Here is a 20,388-nt window from a genome sequence, read left to right as displayed (position 1 = left end):
ATTTTGGAAGTGTTGAGCAATAATAATTGACACTCAATTAAAAAGGGTTGGGTCTTTTGGAAGTGTTCAATTTGTATATTCGTGGAAAAAATGAAATACCAACCGGGGGAGTAATTAGGAAACTGCAGAAATTGAGGAGGGGCGTGTTAGTGATTGACGACACTATAGTTATATGTATATATATTTATACAATGGTCAATATCAATCTGCTTCGTTCATGTTGGCTCAGTGGGGTTTAGCGCGCAGTTGCCTCTTTTCACATATCCCTTCATCCTCGCGCGTCTTTGGCTCCACCCTTGGATGTTGCTTTGCTATCTTTCAGTTATGTGTTTTTCCCTCGCTAGCATCATATATACTTTAGCTATCAAATAAAATCAAGCTACATCCTCTGAATTTGGGCCTTCTTTAACTCATAAACAGGGAAACCAGGTTCATAATTATGACTCGTGAAAACTCGCTCTTTTCAAATGTTAATATATAGTCCCACCGCTCCTTTTTATAAGAGATAATTACTCAAATTACGTTGTTCAAAATGTTAGTTAAAATTAGTTGATGGTAATAATGTGTAAAAAATGTGACTTTTTGCCAAAAATACCCTCATTCATGTGGAAGAGAGATATGTGTGGGAGAGAGGATATATGAGAATTAAATACAATATGATATGAATAATATAAGTAATTAAATGATGGTAAAATGAGAAACCAAAACAAAATTTGAGGCATCATCGAAGTGTGTTTTTTTAAATTTAGAAGCATTAGTGTTTCTTAAATTCTTAACTGTTAATCACATATATATTGCCTGCAAATCAGAACTTAATATTCGAATAATTAATATGTATATTGCAATAATGATGACAAATGAAGGTTAAATTTAGCAGAAAAGACTAATTTCTCATAATGTAACAAATCAAAGTTTAAATCTCCATCAAGAGATTTATCCATGTCAAATATAAAAAATATTGTTTCTGTAACATTTCTAAAAAATGTTCGTTTAAAAAAATGAATTTTATATCAATGATAATACGATTTTTTCAAAAGAAAAATTGAAACGTGCTATATTCTGACGGTAGGGCCGCTTAGAAAGATAGTGAAAATGAAGAGGTGGTTTGGAAGGATACATATGATACACATACGTATATACACACACATATATAAAGGAAGAAATTAATAGAATTAATGTGTGGATTGCCTTATCCGGCCTCCCAACACCTTCAATTCGTCTCCCTCAGTGTTTTCTATGCTCACAAGTTCTGATGAGAAAGATCACCACGCTTCTCTCTCTTGTTGTCTCACCATTGTTGGGGAATTAATCATTTCCTATATATGTATATATCACTACTCGCATGAATAATAAGTTGAATAATTATTCTCCAAGTGTTGAAATTCGTGAGAGGTCGGTCGACACATGGCCGGTGAGATAACTAACATATTGAGACGAAGTTATTTTATGTGGCCTCTCTTTTAGTTGGATTGCTTTGAAACATGGTTCAGACATTAAAAGAAAAAAAATAAATAGATGCGCTATATGTGATACTGTTACATGAGCTGTATATCTCAGAGGACACGTGAAGAAAAATCAACTCCATGCTCATAGCACCCAGCGATAAAAACACAAAATGAGTATCTACATGTAGAATTATTTTCGTTTCATCAATGTTAATGTTTCTTTTATTTTTCACAGGATCGGAGAAACAGAAAGGTGCATGAACATTATACTACATATAAATTAAACTGTATATGTGAAAGTAAGCTACAATATTTTCACAATCAAATCAAGAAGATGCAGGAGATAAAACACAATCTCCGAGCGAAGCCATCGACGTGACACAGCGTAGGCGCTGTTATATGAGATTTGAATGGCACAAAACAAAACGCCCACCTGCCTCTTCATTTACCATGTAGCTCTCTCTAATAATTGCATGTTTTGTAGTGAAAAATAAAGACTGACAAGGCTACATTCATTGCATTTAGGTTGATATATACTTAAAACTAATTAATTAATTTGAGTAAACTAAGAGTATTAGTTCAACTAGTTAATATGATATGTTTTTGTTTAAAACAGCCTAATCATCTTTCTTAATTCTCTCTGTTCCTTTTCTACTTGATCATTGTTGAAAGAATATCAATGAGATTAATTAAAAAAAATTATAAATATGTCAAATAAGTCTCATATATAAGATCAATATCAACTCTCAAATTAGATCATACATCAAGGATCGGAGGATTGTATATATGGAGAGAGGGGGAGAGAGCAATATAATAAGACTTAAAGGTGCTCAACTTGTCCATCATAACGTCTCGTCTCAATCTCGATCAATTATGGATGAGACAAAAAAAAACTTCGAGACAAGACAACTATAGGATGGGACAAAAATAGTAATTGGAATAAGATGAGACGTGGGGAAGGGTCGTCCCGTCCCAAGATATTTATTTATTTATTTTAAAAGATTCACTTATTAAATTAATATTAGTGCTTTTTTTCCAGTGATTTTTTACTATCAAAGGCATGGTTTTTTTTATTTGTAATTTGAGCTTTTTACATAATAATTTTTTTTGAAGTGTTTTTATCTTTTAAATGCCTGATAAAAATAAATAATAAAATATAAAAAGCCAAAAATTCTAACCCAATTTGCAATGATTTTTTCAAAAAGAAAAAGGTGACGGGATGGAATGGGACATGAGACGAAAATCTCGTCTTGTCATTATTCATCAGGACGGAGTTATCTCATGAACACTCTTAGTAAGACTTAATGTTAAGAAAATTTTACTATTTTATTTTATTTTTCTATTAAATATGCTATGTCATGAGTCCCATCATCTGCAAGTCTCATAAGTGAAATACGGTTTAGAAAATAAAAAGTTCTCTTACCCAGCCTATATGCCAGTACTCTATAATTAAACTTGTGCATGTGCATAGAAATAGACATGGACAAATTACAATAAATTACAACACTTATTAAATAATATATATTTTACGGCATGTGTGGATAAAATGTGGAAATATACAGTGATGAGGAAAAGAGAAGGAATTTTTTTTTGAGGGGGGGGGGGGCATAGGGAAGGGTCAAAATCAAGGAGGGAGAAAGTGGGGGGACAAACGATAAAGCTTCCTTTTCAAGTGATGATGATAAGAGAATGATGAGAATGAAAGTAAAGGCGTTGGAAAACCATTCCTTTTCCTTCATCCTTCCCCCAAATGATTAGCCCTCTTTGCCTCTCCTTCAATCTTTTGCCTCTCTCCTTTCTTACTACCTTCCACACCCTCCCAAGATTTCCAGATCCCCCTCCCTACCTTTTCTTATTTCCTTCTCCATCAATTATCAATTATTTAATAACCTCTACACTATATATATATATATATATATATATATATTAACTCCATCGATCTTCTTCACACTATATCATTTAATATTATTTCTCCAATTGATACACCTGATTTCTATAAGTGATGATTAATTCACTCATTTCCCTTCTTCTCAAGCTAAGTCACCTCATCTCATAGGCTCTTCATCAATCCTTGTTAGGTTCAAGCTACACTTCAAGTACTTATTACCTAGGGAGAGTTCATTTTCTTCATTTATAAGTGTGTAAAATAAATTCGATCACTGTAAGACAATTATTTTATTGTCGTGAATCTAATGTCTCATAACACTTTTTCTTTGCCAGCAGAAATTTCTCATTAACTTAATGGAAGACAACGCTAAATCATATATATACGTTACGTATATTTGTGGGAGAAAAGCTAGTGGCAAAGAGCAATGAAGTCATCATATACTGATATACCCATCTAGCAATTCTAATATGTAGTTGGTGATAACTGTTGTTATACGCAATCACCAAACAAGACTTAATTCCATGGGCGTAGTGTGATTTCAATGCTCTTGCTCTTAATTGGGTTTCTCTTTTCTACGATAATTATTACATTAGATTTTATGTCATTTTCTTTTTGATTTTTGATGTTATATATAATAATGCAGCCCCACGTTGATGTAATGTAATCACTCTTGTTCAACTAATGCCATTAGCAAAATTTGACACATATACATAGATCGATAAAAAAAAAAAATGTGAAGCTCGTGTTTGGAATGTACAACTTGCAGTGCATATTAACCATTAAAAGATGCGACTTTGCATTCATAGTATATCATTTATTCGATATTATTGTCACTAAGTGTATTCGACTTGGAGAGGACTTAATTTGATAAATTAAAGATGAAAGGGGAACACATGGGTCCATGAAGAAGTTTGGATGCATTGCAAAAGAACTATTGTTGGTAAATATCCATCTAGTCAATTTTAGAAGTTATTTTTTTTTACATTTTTATCTAAATTATTATGGAAAGGATTAAAACCTATAAACTCTATATGGAAACCAACAAAATTTGCAAACGCACTCTTTGAAAGGCTGAATAGCCAGGTCTTAAAAACATAAACAAACATTAAATAAGGATAATGCAAGAAAATCTAATAAACATCTCATATGATGTCTTTAAAGAAAAAAGACCACAAATCTTTTCTTTAAATGTCTTGTAATAAAGGACTGAAGAGAATATAAATAACAAAATAAATCAGAATATTAACTATATATGAAAGACTGCAGAATAATTTATATGTTTATAGAAAAGCCAACATAGATTAAATTAAGAAAGTGTGGCCGGACAAAGAAGAAAATGTTTGTCATAAGATAATAAAAAAGAGAGAGATATAATTACAGTGATTACATCATTAACTTAGAACAGGGGTTATTTAGGATAATTAAAGTGCAGTAGTACATGGTGTGATTAAGAGGGAGAGTTTGAAGATTCCTTGGTCCCTCAGGAGACAATCAACGTAGACAAGCCACATGTAAATAAGTCAAAAGTTGTAATTAAAATGCCTTGAGAAGAAAATACAATCTCACATGTCCCCAATCAATATATCAAAAAGAGGCAAGACGATAACACCCCCACAACCTCTTCTTCTACTAATTAAAGTTGCTTGTCCCCACCCCATCGCAGAAGAAAAAATTACGTGATTAGACTGCATTATAAAGGGCCCTAATTAACATTAATCTGGTCCACATGCTTCTTCTTCTTTTTCATTTTTTATTATTATCTTTTGACTTTCAACGAATAATATATATGACTGCCTACACGGCTCTCTTTTCTCCTGGGGTCCAAGACTTGACACCACCTTCATGCTCTTTTCTTTTTTCTCTTTTGATTGCTCTGAAAATTTATTATTTTTTGAGGACATTTTGCGTTTAACGTAAACGTCACTTACAGGCACAAGTTTATTTCTTAAGAAAATGTGTCAGGGGACGATATTTTCCGTCGGCTTGTGAATTTTGGTGGCGGCAAACGAATAAGAGAAAACGAGCCTTTCTTTATTCTCTCTTTTACATATTCCCATTTGTGTTAAGAAGACAATGCAAATCATATCTAATCTTAGCCAAAAATAATGTTCTAATTATCAATATTGTCTTCATAATTTACATCCTTTTGTAGTTAGTCCCTATACTGCTATATATAATATATACACGGATCATTCCCTGTGCTTGTCTTTTTGTTTGCTTAGTCGTTAGTCTCTATTGTTTTAAAAAAAAAAACACAATACCTTATCCCTTAATTCCTCCAGGTGGCAGCAATCCCGGATGTTAGGCTGGATTGAACTGGATAAGAAAAAAACCGCCAATTAACTTTGAAATCCTCTAGCTATATATTCCCCTTAGTATCAAATAATTGATGTTTTTTTTCATAGCCATTGCTTTAATTAGTTCGACAATAATAATGCTCTTGAATTTGATCCCAAATATAATATTTTAACTAATTTTATTTATTATTTTGTTTCAAATTAATTATTTGTGTCACTTGTAAATTAATATATAATCTAATGTTTTGTAAAAATATTTTAGGGAGATCAAATTATGTTTATTAATCTACCTAAATTAATTAAGAAACTTTTATATGTATTATATGAAAGGATGCATGAGAGGGACACAGTCCTAGTTTGACAATGTAGTCATCCGTGCGTGAATTGAACTCCTCCCAATCCTGGAATAGTTGGAATATTTGTCGTGTCATATTATGGAGCGCTTCAACAGAAAAGTCCAAGACTTGTTCATCTGCTGGCATTCCTGCTCATCAAATACTATTCTCCTTCACAAATAGTAGCTATCCAACCTATTCAATATTTTGTTTTCAAAGTTTAGCCACTCGAATTTTATGATCTTGTACTGAGTTCTTGCCAAATAATCACAAGAAGAGATCAATATCCAGAGCCAGTGATGTGAATAAAGGAAATTCCGACAGCAATGCAAATTGACAAAATGGGAGAAAAAGGAATAAAGGCAGTGCTTTGTATTCTGGCTCCGGCTAATGACATGGTGAGATCTGAACAACCTATCTCAAATACGATGCTGGATGCTGATCACCCAACATTTTTCATCTCCCAGCACCAGATCGAGGTCAATGCACATGGAAATGGGCTTAAATGACCCATGTGCCGCCTATGGTTGGGCCTGTTAAAGCCTAAATAAAAAAAGTTGGGCCTCGTAATTGGGCTATATTGGGCAAATGAAGTATTCTTGGTAATTATAATTTACAATAAAAATTCAGAATTTAAGTGAAATTTTCAATTTCAATTTTCTTTGAGGAGACAGGTTGATCCTCGTACAAGTCCAACTTCGGCATCCAAACGCAAGCCGATCTGTAATGTTGAGTCCTCTATGGTTACTGCATCCAGATCCTCTCCCTCCGTTTGCTGATCTATTACAACTCTAGTTATGGCTCAGTGTTGGACATTTGACGGCAATGAGGCTGTGTTTGGTTCAATTAAGTATAAATATTTTGCAATTTCAAATATTATTGGTAAATAGGTTGGCCAAAAAAAAAAAAAGGAAGTTAAGGAAGTTATTGGTAAAGGCATTCCCGGTATCACAGCTACAAACTCAAAGATCATTTACATTTGTGTGCGCGTCAATCGGGCGCGTTACGAGGATTTAACCCTTTTTGGGGAGTCTCAGACTCTCAGTGCTGTATGAGAGAAGCACCTTCAGTCAAATGCTGTGAGCAGTGAGCACTAGCGCCAGAGACAAACCGACGGCGGGAGAGAGAGAGGGAGCGACACGGCGAGAAGGGTTTGGGTATATTGGATCTAGCAGAAGCCGTGCAGCGTAGTGAGAGAGAATGGGAGAGGGTACGGAGGGTGGTGGTGTTTCTTTACCTTCGGGTCCGGACGCCAAGAAGAGGAGGGTCACCTATTTCTACGAACCCACCATCGGCGATTACTACTACGGCCAAGGCCATCCCATGAAACCCCATCGGATTCGCATGGCCCATAACCTCATCGTTCATTACTACCTCCATCGCCGCATGGAAATCAATCGTCCTTTCCCCGCCGCCCCCGAAGACATCCGCCGTTTTCACACCGACGAATACGTTGACTTCCTCTCCACTGTCACGCCGGAGACCCTCGCTGAGAACACATTCTCTCGTCAGCTCAAGCGCTTCAATGTTGGCGAGGACTGTCCCGTCTTTGACGGCTTGTTCAATTTCTGTCAGGCCTCTGCTGGTGGTTCCATTGGCGCCGCCGTCAAGTTGAACCGTGGCGATGCTGATATTGCCATCAACTGGGCTGGCGGTCTGCACCATGCTAAGAAGTCTGAGGCTTCTGGGTTTTGTTATGTCAACGATATTGTCCTCGGCATTCTGGAGCTGCTCAAGGTTCACAGGGTAAATTCTATTTCTATCCACTGTCTGAATTCCCCTTTCCATTTTTTTTGTTGCGCCTTTCTTGGTTTATGATCCTTATGTTCATGTTCGATCATTTGTTGGTTTGGGACACTTATTGCTATATATGCTTCCATAGCTTGTTCTAATAACCCTAGGCTCAATTTGCTGCGTGTTTCTGGGTTTTTTCCTCGATCAATCCTCGGTTGCTGTTACATAACATGTAAAATTTTCCTATTGAACTTCATGGCATTGAATTTGAAACCAGCTTGGTGACATGGTGCATGGATAATTTAATTTGCAAGTGCATGGGAACTATCTATATGGTGTTTTGATGTAAAAACTTACGAGCTTGTGGAAAATTATTAAATCAAGGTACCCATATAGCGGGTGCAACCAAGATATCAGCCCGACACAAGAAAGTACCGTTAAGCACAGAGTAATGGCGTTTACGTTCATGTCTTCGTTCTCCAGGACTGATGCTTTTTATGTTTGGCAGCAATCACAATCCCCCCACCAATTGTGCTTATATTTATAGCTTCTTCGCTTGTTCGAAGGCAATCTTTCACGGGAAATTACATTGAATCCACAAACTAGCAACCAAATAGCCATTTAGATTTGTCATAACAGTGATTCTATTCCATTATTATTTCACATTTGAAACATAAGAGCAAATGCAAATTTATGCCATATGTTTATTATTCCCCTTTTTCCATCAGTATACTGTTCTTACTGTCCATTCTATGTTTCTGGGCAGCGTGTATTATATGTTGACATTGATGTTCACCATGGAGATGGCGTTGAGGAAGCTTTCTATACAACTGATAGAGTGATGACAGTGTCTTTTCATAAGTTTGGGGATTTTTTCCCAGGCACTGGGCACATTAAAGATGTAGGGGCTGGCTCGGGGAAGAATTATGCTTTAAATGTCCCGTTGAATGATGGGATGGATGATGAGAATTTCTGTGGGTTGTTTCGCCCCATCATTCAGAAAGTCATGGAGTTGTATCAACCTGATGCAGTTGTTCTTCAATGCGGCGCTGATTCATTGTCTGGTGACAGGCTAGGTTGCTTCAATTTGTCTGTTAAGGGCCATGCAGATTGCCTTCGTTTTCTTAGATCTTTCAATGTTCCTTTGATGGTCTTGGGTGGGGGAGGATATACAATTAGGAATGTTGCTCGTTGCTGGTGTTATGAGGTCCCTTCCCTCTGACTGAATTATGCATAATTCTTTTTGTTGTTAATTTGGTGACGCTAATTGATTACATTTCCATTCTCTGTTTTAGACAGCGGTGGCTGTAGGTGTTGAACCTGATAATAAGTTGCCCTACAACGAATATTTCGAGTATTTTGGCCCGGACTACACTCTTCATGTTGATCCGTGTAACATGGAGAACCTTAACTCGCCCAAGGATATGGAAAAAATAAGGTAATCTTAAACATTAGTAACTTTATCGTTGAACTAAAATGGAAGATTCTGATTTCAGATTCTGAATTCAGTTACTCAAATTTATTAAATTTTTTCATCCTTTCTGCAATAATGATCTAAGAATCTTCTGGCTAGTTGTATAAACACACGAGATATAGTTCATGCCCGGATGACGGCCTTTTTCTTTGTCATTTTCATGTTGGTTGCATTTACATCATTAGGCGACAAGAGCTTGAGTTTTCTGAGACTCCTATTACCTTTGTTGCTGTTAGACTTTGCATAGAGCAAACAATGACTAACATTGATGAGCTGTTTTTTCAGGGCCACACTATTAGAACAGCTCTCCAGACTTCCTCATGCACCCAGTGCGCCTTTTCAGACAACACCATCTACAATTGAAGTTCCAGAAGAGGTTTGTCCTTAATACCTAGTTATGGATGTTGCCTCCTCACCTTTTTCTTCTGCTGGTTTGACTTTATTCAGTAAATGGATTTAGGTGGAAGAGGACATGGATCGAAGACCAAAACGTCGCATATGGAGTGGTGAAGATTATGATTCTGATCATGATGAAGATGTGAGGCCTAGTCCAAAATACTCAAATATAAGGTAAATATCATATTTTGTTGTAACACTAGTAAATGCATATGGTTTCTGCAAAAGATTTTAGCCTCATGTTTGGCGGGAGCGTGGATTCTGCAGTACTCCTTAAACTTTTATATGATTTTCTGTTTAGCCATTTATCAAAAGTCAAGGCGCTATCCTCATGCATCTCTAATTTCTTTAGAAGATTATATGCCAAGTAGATGTGTGTTCTGTGCATTGATTGGAACACTGCTCTTGACTTGGCTTCCTATGCACTTTACACACATGCATCCATGCTCACACAAAGATATTGATTATTGATATTGATGGCTGCCATGCCAATGCATCTTTTAGCAAACTCCATTTAGTGGTCGGGCCGTTGGGCTGAGACTGTGTGCCATCTTAATATGCATAGGCATCGTCTCATTGGAAGGTAGATGTTTGATTGACCATCAATGAATCAATTTTATTAACGGGCAAGACTAAGCTGAAGTTCCTCGTATCATAAGATTCTTCATTGGAAACATAACATGTGTATATAATTTTTCCAACTAAGCACTCTTTTTCTTTCATACACTTATAGTTCCTATTGTAAATTCTTTCATTTTTATAATTTCTGCTATTACAAGATTATACATTTTCCAAAATAAATATCAATAATCAATATAAAATATAAAATCTATAAAAGCCATACTTTTCACGAGTTGTGAATAGCATGGTTCACTTCTCAAACTATGTGCAATACGCGAGAGGTCCGCATGATTTTATAAATTTACATGAAAACCTTTACGACAGCTTCAATTCATATTAAAGCTCAAATCTGTTCACGTGCCAATGATGACACCCTTTCCCCCTTTCTTAGAAGAAATACTGTCGCATTTCATTTAAAGGTGAGAAATATGCTGTGTTTCAGGGATGTTCCTGATGAGATGGAAGAAGAGAAGCCAGAAAGGCAACCATCATCCTGACTCGTACGAAAACAGAGCAAGTTCTTGCACAGCCAGTCCGTATTGCGGATGTTCCGGTCGGTGGGAAGTGCAGTGCCTTGTGCTAATGTATACTTGGTCTTCGCACGGTGGAGGAACGTTTTGGGGTTTTGAATATTTTTATGTATAGACACTAGGTAATAGTGATGAATCGGGTTTTTCTTATTGTCTTGCATATTCGTCCCCCAGCCCCCAACGTCAAGACAAGTTATGTGAAATCACATTCATATATATCATGGTCGCGTGCTCTACAGTACAAATGTACGATTCATGTATCAGACTAATAATACTAAAAAAGAAAAATCTTAGCCTAAAAATCAACCTAGTAATATAAGATTTCTCACTTTTTCTCAGGTCATGCTTGAGCCGGATATTTCAAAGATCTCAATTTAATTTTAGACGTTAAACCCTCATCGGAAAGAATTAACATCCGGGAATACGGTGAGGTAACCGGAGTACTGCCAGATTCCAATTCCCATAACCTCAACGTTTCTCGAACAGCCTTTAAAACTGAGTAAAAGCCGGTTATGGAAAGTCTCCAACGTAGAAACGCCGATAAAGCGGTCCGCTCAACGTGTATTGCTGTTCATCCAATTCTTTAAGTAAAATTAAATGCAATCTGCGAAAGAGCGCAGAAGATGTCAATGGTTCTTGCTTCGTCCCAAATGTACCTACCTATTCGCATTTCAGGCCATCCTGTCCAACACATCCCAAGGAAACTCTCTTTCCTTCACATAACTCCTCCAGCTTCACTGGCCGTGAAATGCGAGCAAAATCGACAGTCCACCGCGCTAACAAAAACCCAAGACGACGGTATTCCCATTGAGGACGTCACCATTTTGGCGAGGTTCAAGTCCAGGTATAACTACATCCGGGTGCTAGAAGTTTCGCGAAAAGCCGATCACCCTTTCGCCGGTTCGAGGCTCCTCCTTCTCGATGGCCCTGGAAACATCCACAGCATATCCTTCCTTTTCAGACTACTCACCAACACTTACTTCGACGTCTTCGCTACATTGCCTCCCATTTTGCCCCCCGGACCCATCGGAATTCTCGGCTTCGGTGCAGGCTCCGCGGCCCGTCTCATGCTTGAATTGTACCCAGAAGTGGTCATCCATGGGTGGGAGCTCGACCCATCTGTAATTGACGTTGGCAGAAAGTATTTCTCCCTCGCGAAGCTTGAAAGAGAACACCCACAGAGGCTTTTCATATATATCGGCAACGCCTTGACTGCTAGCTGGAAAGACGGGTTCGCGGGGATTTTGGTTGATTTGTTCTCCAAAGGTAGCTTGCTACCAGAGCTTCAGGATCCGGCCTCGTGGGAGAAAATGAGCAAGAGCTTGAGGAAAGGCGGGAGAATCATGGTGAATGTTGGAGGAAGTTGTGTAGAGGCGGAGAATAAGCTGAGAGATGGAAAGATTGTAATGGAAGAAAGCTTGAAGGCGATGGAACAAGTGTTTGGTAAGAAGCTTCATGTCCTGAATCTTGGGAATCGGAAGGACGATAGCTCCCTTGCTCTTACCGGGGATTTTCCTGAACCTGAAGCGTGGAGAAGGCGCTTCCTCGTTCTTTGGGAGACTACGTTGATTTATGGACGCCGTATTCAGGTTAGTGTTGGTGAATCTCGGGGCGGCAAGATGACGCTCTTTCCGTGTTTGTATTTATTCCTCTGTGAAATCACTTTGTCGGAAATTTCCTCTTTTTGTCCCGTTTCCGTCGCTTTCCAATTGTATCTCTCGTGCAAGCTTGTTCCAGTCTAACGAATTATATTTTTTCAATCAGCATGAATCTAGATCAAAGCATGCGACGAGAATGCAGATTTTGGTCTTTCATTGAAGCTGTGAAGATTTACTCCTTGTTCTCACTTCTCACTCTAACATGCTTCTGAGTTGTCATTGTTGCCATATGACTCGCGCTCTCGTGGCAAGTTCTTACGAGGGCCCTAATGAAGATTATGCATTGTTTTGACCCAGAATTGTACTGCTCCAAAATTGAGAAGCATGATAGAGAAACTACATTGGTTTGGTTCTGACTTCCGACAAGAAGTGTGGATTTTGTTTTGAGAAAATCCCACAGATATTAAATTTTAAAATTTTAAATCAGTATTAATTATTATATTCATAAACAAAATAATTACATTTAAAAAGGAAATGGCAACATATTTTTGTAATATTTCTTATTTAGAATTTTAAAATTCAATAATTATTTTTTTTGACATTTTTCTTTTTGTTTTCCTTTCTAGATGACATGTCACGAAACAGATTAAACCGTATGATTAAGACCCATAGATTGCAGTGGCTGATGAAAATGTGTTAGCATATTTTGAAGCTAACGCCTCTAAAACGTTTGTAAAATTCAATCATAAAAGTACATTTACTCTGTTATATTTAAATTTTGATTGAAAGTAAAATAAATTACCAGAACCTTATCCTTAAACTTCATATGCTCCAAATTTTTAATTTGATTATCTTTAACTTTTTTAACAAATTAAAAATAGATAGAAGGTTAGTTGAAAAAACAGGCAACTAACCAAACTGAAAACATGAACAATAAGTTGGAAATTCACGGAATGTTAAGTTATAATATAAAATAATTAGGTTGAAGTTTTCATATTTTATAAATGCAAATGTTTTAATAAATTCAATGATAAATTACATTTATTCTGTATGTGATCAGCTTCCTAATAATAAGTTTAAAATATAACCCTATTACTCAAGTCTACTACATAAGTTTGGTTTAACATTTTAGGTAGACTAAAAATATTAGTTAAAAAGTAGCTATAAATATGTAAATAATTTGTGAAGCTGAGATAGAACCTTCATCCTATACGAGTTTGAGTGATTAACTAAATAAATTACATGTTTCCTACAGAGATGCAAATTATTAGATAAAACAGTTGAAAAGCTAGAGTATAAGGCAAATTTTGGTCAGGAAAAAAAAAAAGAGTATAAGGCAAATATAGTTACTAATATGCCTCCACAAATGGTCCATATTTGCTTCTGAATTGCAAATTGCAGTTTTGTCTTATTTATAACCTTAGTTTACTTTGGGTCGCGGAACGCTAGTAGGAATCTAAATGCTAATTTTACGATTAAATAAAACACACGAAAATTATCATAAATAATTGGGATTAGAAGTTCATCAATTGAACAATAAATATGAATATATAATTATAAGCACATATGTTTTGTTAGGTCTTATATATGAAAAAAAAAAACACTATTAAGATTATGTAAATAATGCGACTTGCTTTAAACTTCATACAAAATATGTGTGCTTCCAATCTAGTTTATATTTATTTGAAAAAGACCACTTTACATACTACCTCGGTCTTTATACAGGACTTCGTTTGACTTTTATTTTAATCTTAAATAGAAGATTCTAATCCACGTTGTCTTAATATTTATACATTTTTTTTTCTAAAACAGTTCTTCTAACAATGGTAATTCTAGTTAATACACTTGATTAGCAAGGATATTTTAGGAAAAACAACACCTATTTATGACAAATAACTAACTTAATTTCTTTCCTTAATCTTTTCAAATTAGTCAACTAACTCTTATAATTAGGACCGGAGATAGTATTAATTAGCAGGACTTTTTAATTCAAATATAAATTAGTCATGGCCGAGGGCGAGGACATTTTGTTTGAGAGACTTCCTAAATATCCTTCACAGAAAACATAAATCTTTTGCTTAAAATATAATGTCTTGGGGGAAAAAATGGAACAAAAAATTTGGCTGTGCAAGGCTCTGTAGCCTACAAAAGGGGGAAAACTGATGCAGAGCATTTATGGAATCACATTATAACTTGTAACAAGTTTGTCTTGTTCACCACTGATCGTTGTTCCTTTTCAGTGAGTTTCTTTCTGCATCACAAAAGCGCTTTCGTTATTTATAGTAATTGCATGATATGGTGATTTTGCAGTAAGTGTAAGACGCGTCTCTCTCAGAATCTGTTTTCACTTCAGCCTCTGAAATTCTCAGGCCTTCATCCTTATGTCCAAGACGGCGACGTTTTACTCATTTCCCAAGAAATGCGTGGCTTGGGAATGAAAAGTGAATTTGATTCTAATATTCTTGTGGGTAGTTTGCTGGTACTACTCGAAATGTAAATGCATGACGTGCAGATTACGAGAAGAAGCCGTAATTTTCCAAAAATTAAACTGGGAAGGTAAGATGGCGGATTCTGTTTCGATCTTCTGCATCCCAGTCAACAAATGTAAAACCTGAAAGTGAGACCCAGGGTTGTGCTAAGTCCAAAACTGAATATCATTTCTTTGTCATTCGGTTATTTCAGCTCTTATAGCTTGCAAAGCTGTGTTTTTTTAGGCTTTCAGGATTTTTGATAGGATTCTGGATAAGTGATTAAAGGTTAGTACAAGTCCACTTTCTCTGCTCTTCTTTGTGCTTGTTACGAAGCTGACCTAATCAAAAGATGATGTGTAGATTTTGAGGATAACGAAAGATGAGTTTAACATTAAAGCTAGACCTGAGCACTATGTTCACGAGGCGTAACTTCTCAGTATATTGCAGGGAATAATAACAGGTGATCGGACAAAGATGCCTTAACTGGAGGCAGTTTTTTTGGCTAATTCTGAAAATTAACAAGGCAGAAACCCGGTTAGTCCTCTGTTAGTTCTCTTTATACAGGAAGTACTCTTGTCAGTTATAGAGAAGTCTCTTACTATTTAAAAGCTTCCTTGTATTAGTATTGAGATGCCCAACAATTTGTCCGAATTTTTTTGGGTTTTCACAAGGGGTAGAACCCCACGTTTTGTCTGTATAGTTAACTACGTGCAAAACTGAAAGCTGAACGTAAATTATACAAATATATGGAAGACTCAGTTTTTGAGGAGGGAAATTTGTATTCTTATCAGATAATAAACACGTAGAGCGTAGAGACTGAGAGGCGCAGCTTATATGTGACTATGGAGTTAGTAGAAAAGTTAAATAATACCTAGAGTTTGATTGGTCCATTTGTTTGCATTAGTCAATCCTATAAAGTACAACCTCATCATGTCTGCAGGGTTTCACTTGTTAAATATGATTGATCGCTGTCTCATTTTTGTTTGGACTGATATCTTATCTCTCTGATAGATCTAATGTCTAAAGAAACATGAACGTGACTCACTATTGACTGGATCGCACTGAGCACAATAATTAAGGCCTGCAGAGAGATTTGCTTGTCATCATTTTCAATTCCTGATGGTCAGTTTCAGCATGCATGTATTTTCAAAAATTGGCTTCTGAGCTGAAAATGCACTGAGAAAGTGACTACACTTGAAGCATTCAGTGGCTAAAATTTAGCCAAACTTTTCTATCATTTGTGCGTTTATCTGTCAGAAGCAACATCGCATTCCTAATCTGCTATTTTCCAGGGTCTTCACGTGTCATGAAGTGCTGAATGCGGGAGCTGAGTTATACTTGCAAGCGGCAGAAAATCTGTGGACCACCAGTTCACCAGGTTAGTACTCAATTCTTCAAGTGGTAATTTCCCTTTGTTTTCTTTAGTTACTGCTGCCATGTTTGATCATTGATCCATATACATGAATAATTGTGACTCTCTTGAGTATTACTGCTCCCATGAGCCACCTCGGGGGGACCTTCCCTTCAATCACAGTAAAGTTTCCTTGGAAGCTAACCATTAATTAGCTGGTATGTAAATGAGGTTTCATTGGCGAATTGAGATATGTGACCACAGACAAGGCTACCTGGTTTTCCGGATTATAATTTAACAATAATGACTACCATTATCGTAAACTTAGCTATATAGATAGCTAACTGAAAGTCATATCGTGCCAAATAGAGCTGCATTCTTAAAAAAGTGTTGGTCATGACTTCCTAGTGATTACCGAGCTTACTAAAAAATTGTGCTAGTACTTCTGTATCATGTTTTTTTCTTAAATACTAAATTTTGTTTTATTTCTTGTGCTATTCTTCAAGTACAGAAGTTTGCATTGCATTCTCAAAAGTGATTTGTGAATCTTGAAGGACGTATTTAAGATGTACTGTAATATACATTACTGTAGGTTACACACTACATAGTGATTTAATTAGCTGATGCTTCCTGCGTCCGTTGACAAGGGTTCAAGGTAATATCATTGATAAGGTTGCAAAAATATCAAGCTTTACTTTGCCTTTTTGTTTTCTTCTCTTTTTTCCTTTTCTTCTTTTTCCTCGTTTCTTTTTTGCCTTTTTTTTGGCAGTACTATTTTGCTGTCATTTTGATGATATACTTTTCTTCTTTTATTAATTCACTTAATATAAAATTTTGCGTGGCCACCAAAAGCACCTAAGGAATTTTCTTACTTGAGTGGATTGCTGGAATAGAAGTTCATGATATGATCATAATTGTAAGATAAGAAGAACTAATGCCCACATTTGATATATGCCTACCCACGATGGATGCCTTCCCTTTTAATTATACGTGATTCGTACCATGGCAAGTGATAATAATATAATTTTGGCATGTTGAGCACAGAGTCACCATCAAGAAGTCCACATCAGAGTAAACAATTCAGATGCCAAACTTTTCATCGCCCTGAAAAGAAAAGAAAGTATAACGATTCTTTGGCTCTGCGCGAGAACCCACTTATTGAGTCAATTCATTCTTCGATCTCCTCTCTTTCTTGGCTCTAATCCACTATGTGCAAACCTTTCTTGCACTACTTATGATTGTGCTAATCATCTGCCGTTACTTGATATATGGAATCTGATTTTGATGCCAAAAACAGGGTGCTGCAGGATAACTAAAGCTAGGTGCTCACATCCTTTTTCTGAGAGTGTAATTCCATTTATGAGTTTCTATGATGACCCTTCCTACTTGTTTCACAATTTACTGTAACATATAGAACAATTCTCTGCATTACCCGGACATCTGTATGATTGGTTAAACCTTGCAGATGGCAATAATCCGAACTCATTAAAGCTTTGCTTCTCTACTCGTTTTTATTTCTATTGCCTCATCATAAATGGCTGAGAACGAGAGAAATAGCAGTGCAGAACGCAAACAAAACAGAAAACCAGCAAAGAAGAGTCTCTCTGATTCTCTAATTTCTTGCCAAATAAGCATTTACAATAGACTTGCATTTCTGACAAGGCGTTTGTAATAAATAAAAAAATGTGGCACTAGGTTTGCCCTAAATGATTATAGAATTGAGAGGTAGTGAAGAGCCCTCTTCTTCGTTAATCCTAATTAACTGAATTTCGTTTCCAATGGCCATTTGGAAAGGAGCTACTAGTAATGGTAATTATGAGAGCGAAAGAGACGCATGAGATTCTTTTGTGTCAAGTAGGAATCAGAATCTTGACGAGTTATATTTAAAAAAACACACAGAATAGAATAGTATAAACTTTTAGTTGAATGTTTGCTTTATATTAGATGCTTGCCCGTAGGTGATAATTTCAGTTGCGATATTAATCACAGTTACTGCAGTCATATCACATACCAACATGGAAAGTGCACACTCACCAAGCAAAGTAGGGACGTCTTTGTATTTAATAAGAAAATGGTTATAATTAGGAACTAAAAACCAAACCCCTCCAAAAAAATGAAGAAAGCAAGTACTGATCATCAGTGGCAGGTGGGGAGGTTTGTGTTTGGTAGAGACTATATGTAGAGTAGCCAGGTCGAATGTTTTTTTGGTGTTTGGTTTCATGTCAACCATTTTTTTTTTACAAAAAAGAAAGTACAGTGACTGTTTTTCTTTATTAAGTGGAGAGCTGTATAAATAGGAACAATAAGAGGCAGTAAAATAGGGGTATGGCGTATGAACATAGATAGAACAGGTTTGCTGTTGAATTTCCGTATGAGGTCACATGTGTGCAAGAGCTGTTTGTATAGTTAGGGTTTGGTAAGTTAGTGAAAAGGAATCTCACTATTCCAACAAATAAAGATGACTCTTTCCCACGTGTACCCTAATATCAAAAGCCCTATATTTCTCTCTATTTTGTTACATCCCATCATCTAATACTTCCTCTCACGTCTCAAATTCATTCTCCCTTCCCAGGAATATATAGAAAGTGCTACCACGACACGTCGTGTCGCACAATCTCATTCCCCAATTACCTTCCTCAAATCACTTAAAATCGATTACGTTTTTTGTCGTCAAACCTTTTTCGCTACAGCAAAATTCAAGTTGAATCTTCAATACTACTGTATGTATACTGTAATCCACGCTTGCAATGTAAGAAAAAATAATATGAATTATTACCTAGCCATTTATATTCTCATCATGCATTATCATTTTTTCTGTTTCTCTTGCGATATGTACTACTGTTATAAGATGAGAAAGGCTAGGATGGTGGACGTAGTATCGAAGATGGAGGATAGAGAGTAGTGGGGGCTGTAATAATACTGTGTTTGTTTTGTGGGGAAATAATGGAAAGGGAGGGACAAGGGTATCAGAAGAGTGAGAGTGGTGTCAAAATCAAAGGGCTAATGAGAAATAATGGGAAGGTTGAGAGAGAGAGAGAGAAAGAGAGATGGGGTCTGTGAAGAAATTGTGGATGGGGGAGACGGAAGACTAGAAAATGATGATAAGAAAGGATTGGGAAAGTGATAAGGACTAAGTGCGGCTACCACAGTTGTGGACCACTGTCTTCTTCCACCCTTTTCTCTCTTTTTCATCTTCTATAATGTCCGATCCAGGCCTTCAGTTTATACGTATATAGATAGAGTATTATATACATATATATATATATTCATTGTGTTCATCAATCTGGTCCCTCTCTTTCAACTGTCTTCTTTCGTGTTCTCTTTGGAGAAAGTTAAGAGAGTTTCAAATTAATATCGGGCACAGAATTCAACAAAATAGACAACTCGAGAAACATATGTTTCAAATAATAAACGTAATGTATATCCAATCTTTTATCATTAGTTTAGTACGTGCATCTCGTTTGTCAAATTGCTATACTCTTTTTTTTTTTTTTTACTGCTTCCAGTTACGTTGCTTCTTCTTTTACAATTTTTTTTTGATACATGCTTCTTCTTTTACAAATTATCGATAGGGTTTGGATAAAAGTAAGCATCAAACAATGAGATAATAATGTTAATTATTAGCAAAGCATTCATTACTTAATAAAGAAATGGAGACGCTATACCACATTCTGTGAGAAATTAATAACATAAACAAAGTTCATTAATGCCGACTCTGAAAAACATCATATATTTAAGTTTTGTTTTGCAACTAACACAAAAAAAAAAAAAAGCCACCTGACCTAAACACAAGTGGTGTTTATGCAGACTATTGCATTAATTTACATTGACACAATCACACTTCCTTTCCAAGTTAGAATTAATTTTTCTGTAAAAATATTTTCTAGTAATAACATATTAATTAAATAGAAATACGTTATGAGTCTTCAGATGAGAGTGAGCGTGTGTGTGGCTTACCGTAAATTTCAAATTTCTTTTTTCCTTGGTGCTTGTTTAAGATAAATCAAAAGCCGCCTATAGAATTTATCATCCAAATTAAATGCAACATGTTGATCGGTTAATATACTCCTAACAACAACTATATAAATATACATATATATATATATATATCTATAGAGTAACATAAATTTCGCATTAAGTGTAGGGATAATTTGGGAAGGCCATGGGAAAGGAGTTGGCGAGGAGAAGAAATTAGAGAAAAGGAAAATCCCAAATGAAAAATGCTTTGCTTCCCTTCTTCCATGACTC

At 36.0% G+C, this 20,388-nt stretch overlaps 2 protein-coding genes across 2 annotated transcripts; both read left to right on the top strand.

Annotated features, from left to right (window-relative positions):
• Positions 1-6,996: 6,996 nt before the first annotated feature.
• Positions 6,997-11,022, top strand: LOC114737942 (histone deacetylase 6). Its single transcript, XM_028925948.1, has 6 exons — positions 6,997-7,711; positions 8,466-8,906; positions 8,995-9,137; positions 9,459-9,549; positions 9,634-9,743; positions 10,633-11,022. The coding sequence occupies exons 1-6, from the start codon at positions 7,166-7,168 to the stop codon at positions 10,685-10,687; spliced, it is 1,386 nt and encodes a 461-aa protein (XP_028781781.1). The 5' UTR covers positions 6,997-7,165; the 3' UTR covers positions 10,688-11,022.
• A 129-nt stretch (positions 11,023-11,151) lies between these two features.
• LOC114737939 (uncharacterized) lies at positions 11,152-12,730 on the top strand. The gene is made up of 2 exons (XM_028925947.1): positions 11,152-12,309; positions 12,485-12,730. Exons 1-2 carry the CDS (start codon positions 11,344-11,346, stop codon positions 12,536-12,538), a joined length of 1,020 nt encoding a protein of 339 aa, XP_028781780.1. The 5' UTR covers positions 11,152-11,343; the 3' UTR covers positions 12,539-12,730.
• Positions 12,731-20,388: the final 7,658 nt, after the last annotated feature.

This window comes from Neltuma alba, unplaced genomic scaffold, assembly GCF_004799145.2.
Source record: "Neltuma alba isolate B1F8T4 unplaced genomic scaffold, ASM479914v2 tig00013510_pilon, whole genome shotgun sequence".
NCBI lineage: Eukaryota > Viridiplantae > Streptophyta > Magnoliopsida > Fabales > Fabaceae > Neltuma > Neltuma alba.
Note: the sequence above shows the minus strand (reverse complement) of the source record. Positions and strands in the feature narration are given on the sequence as shown.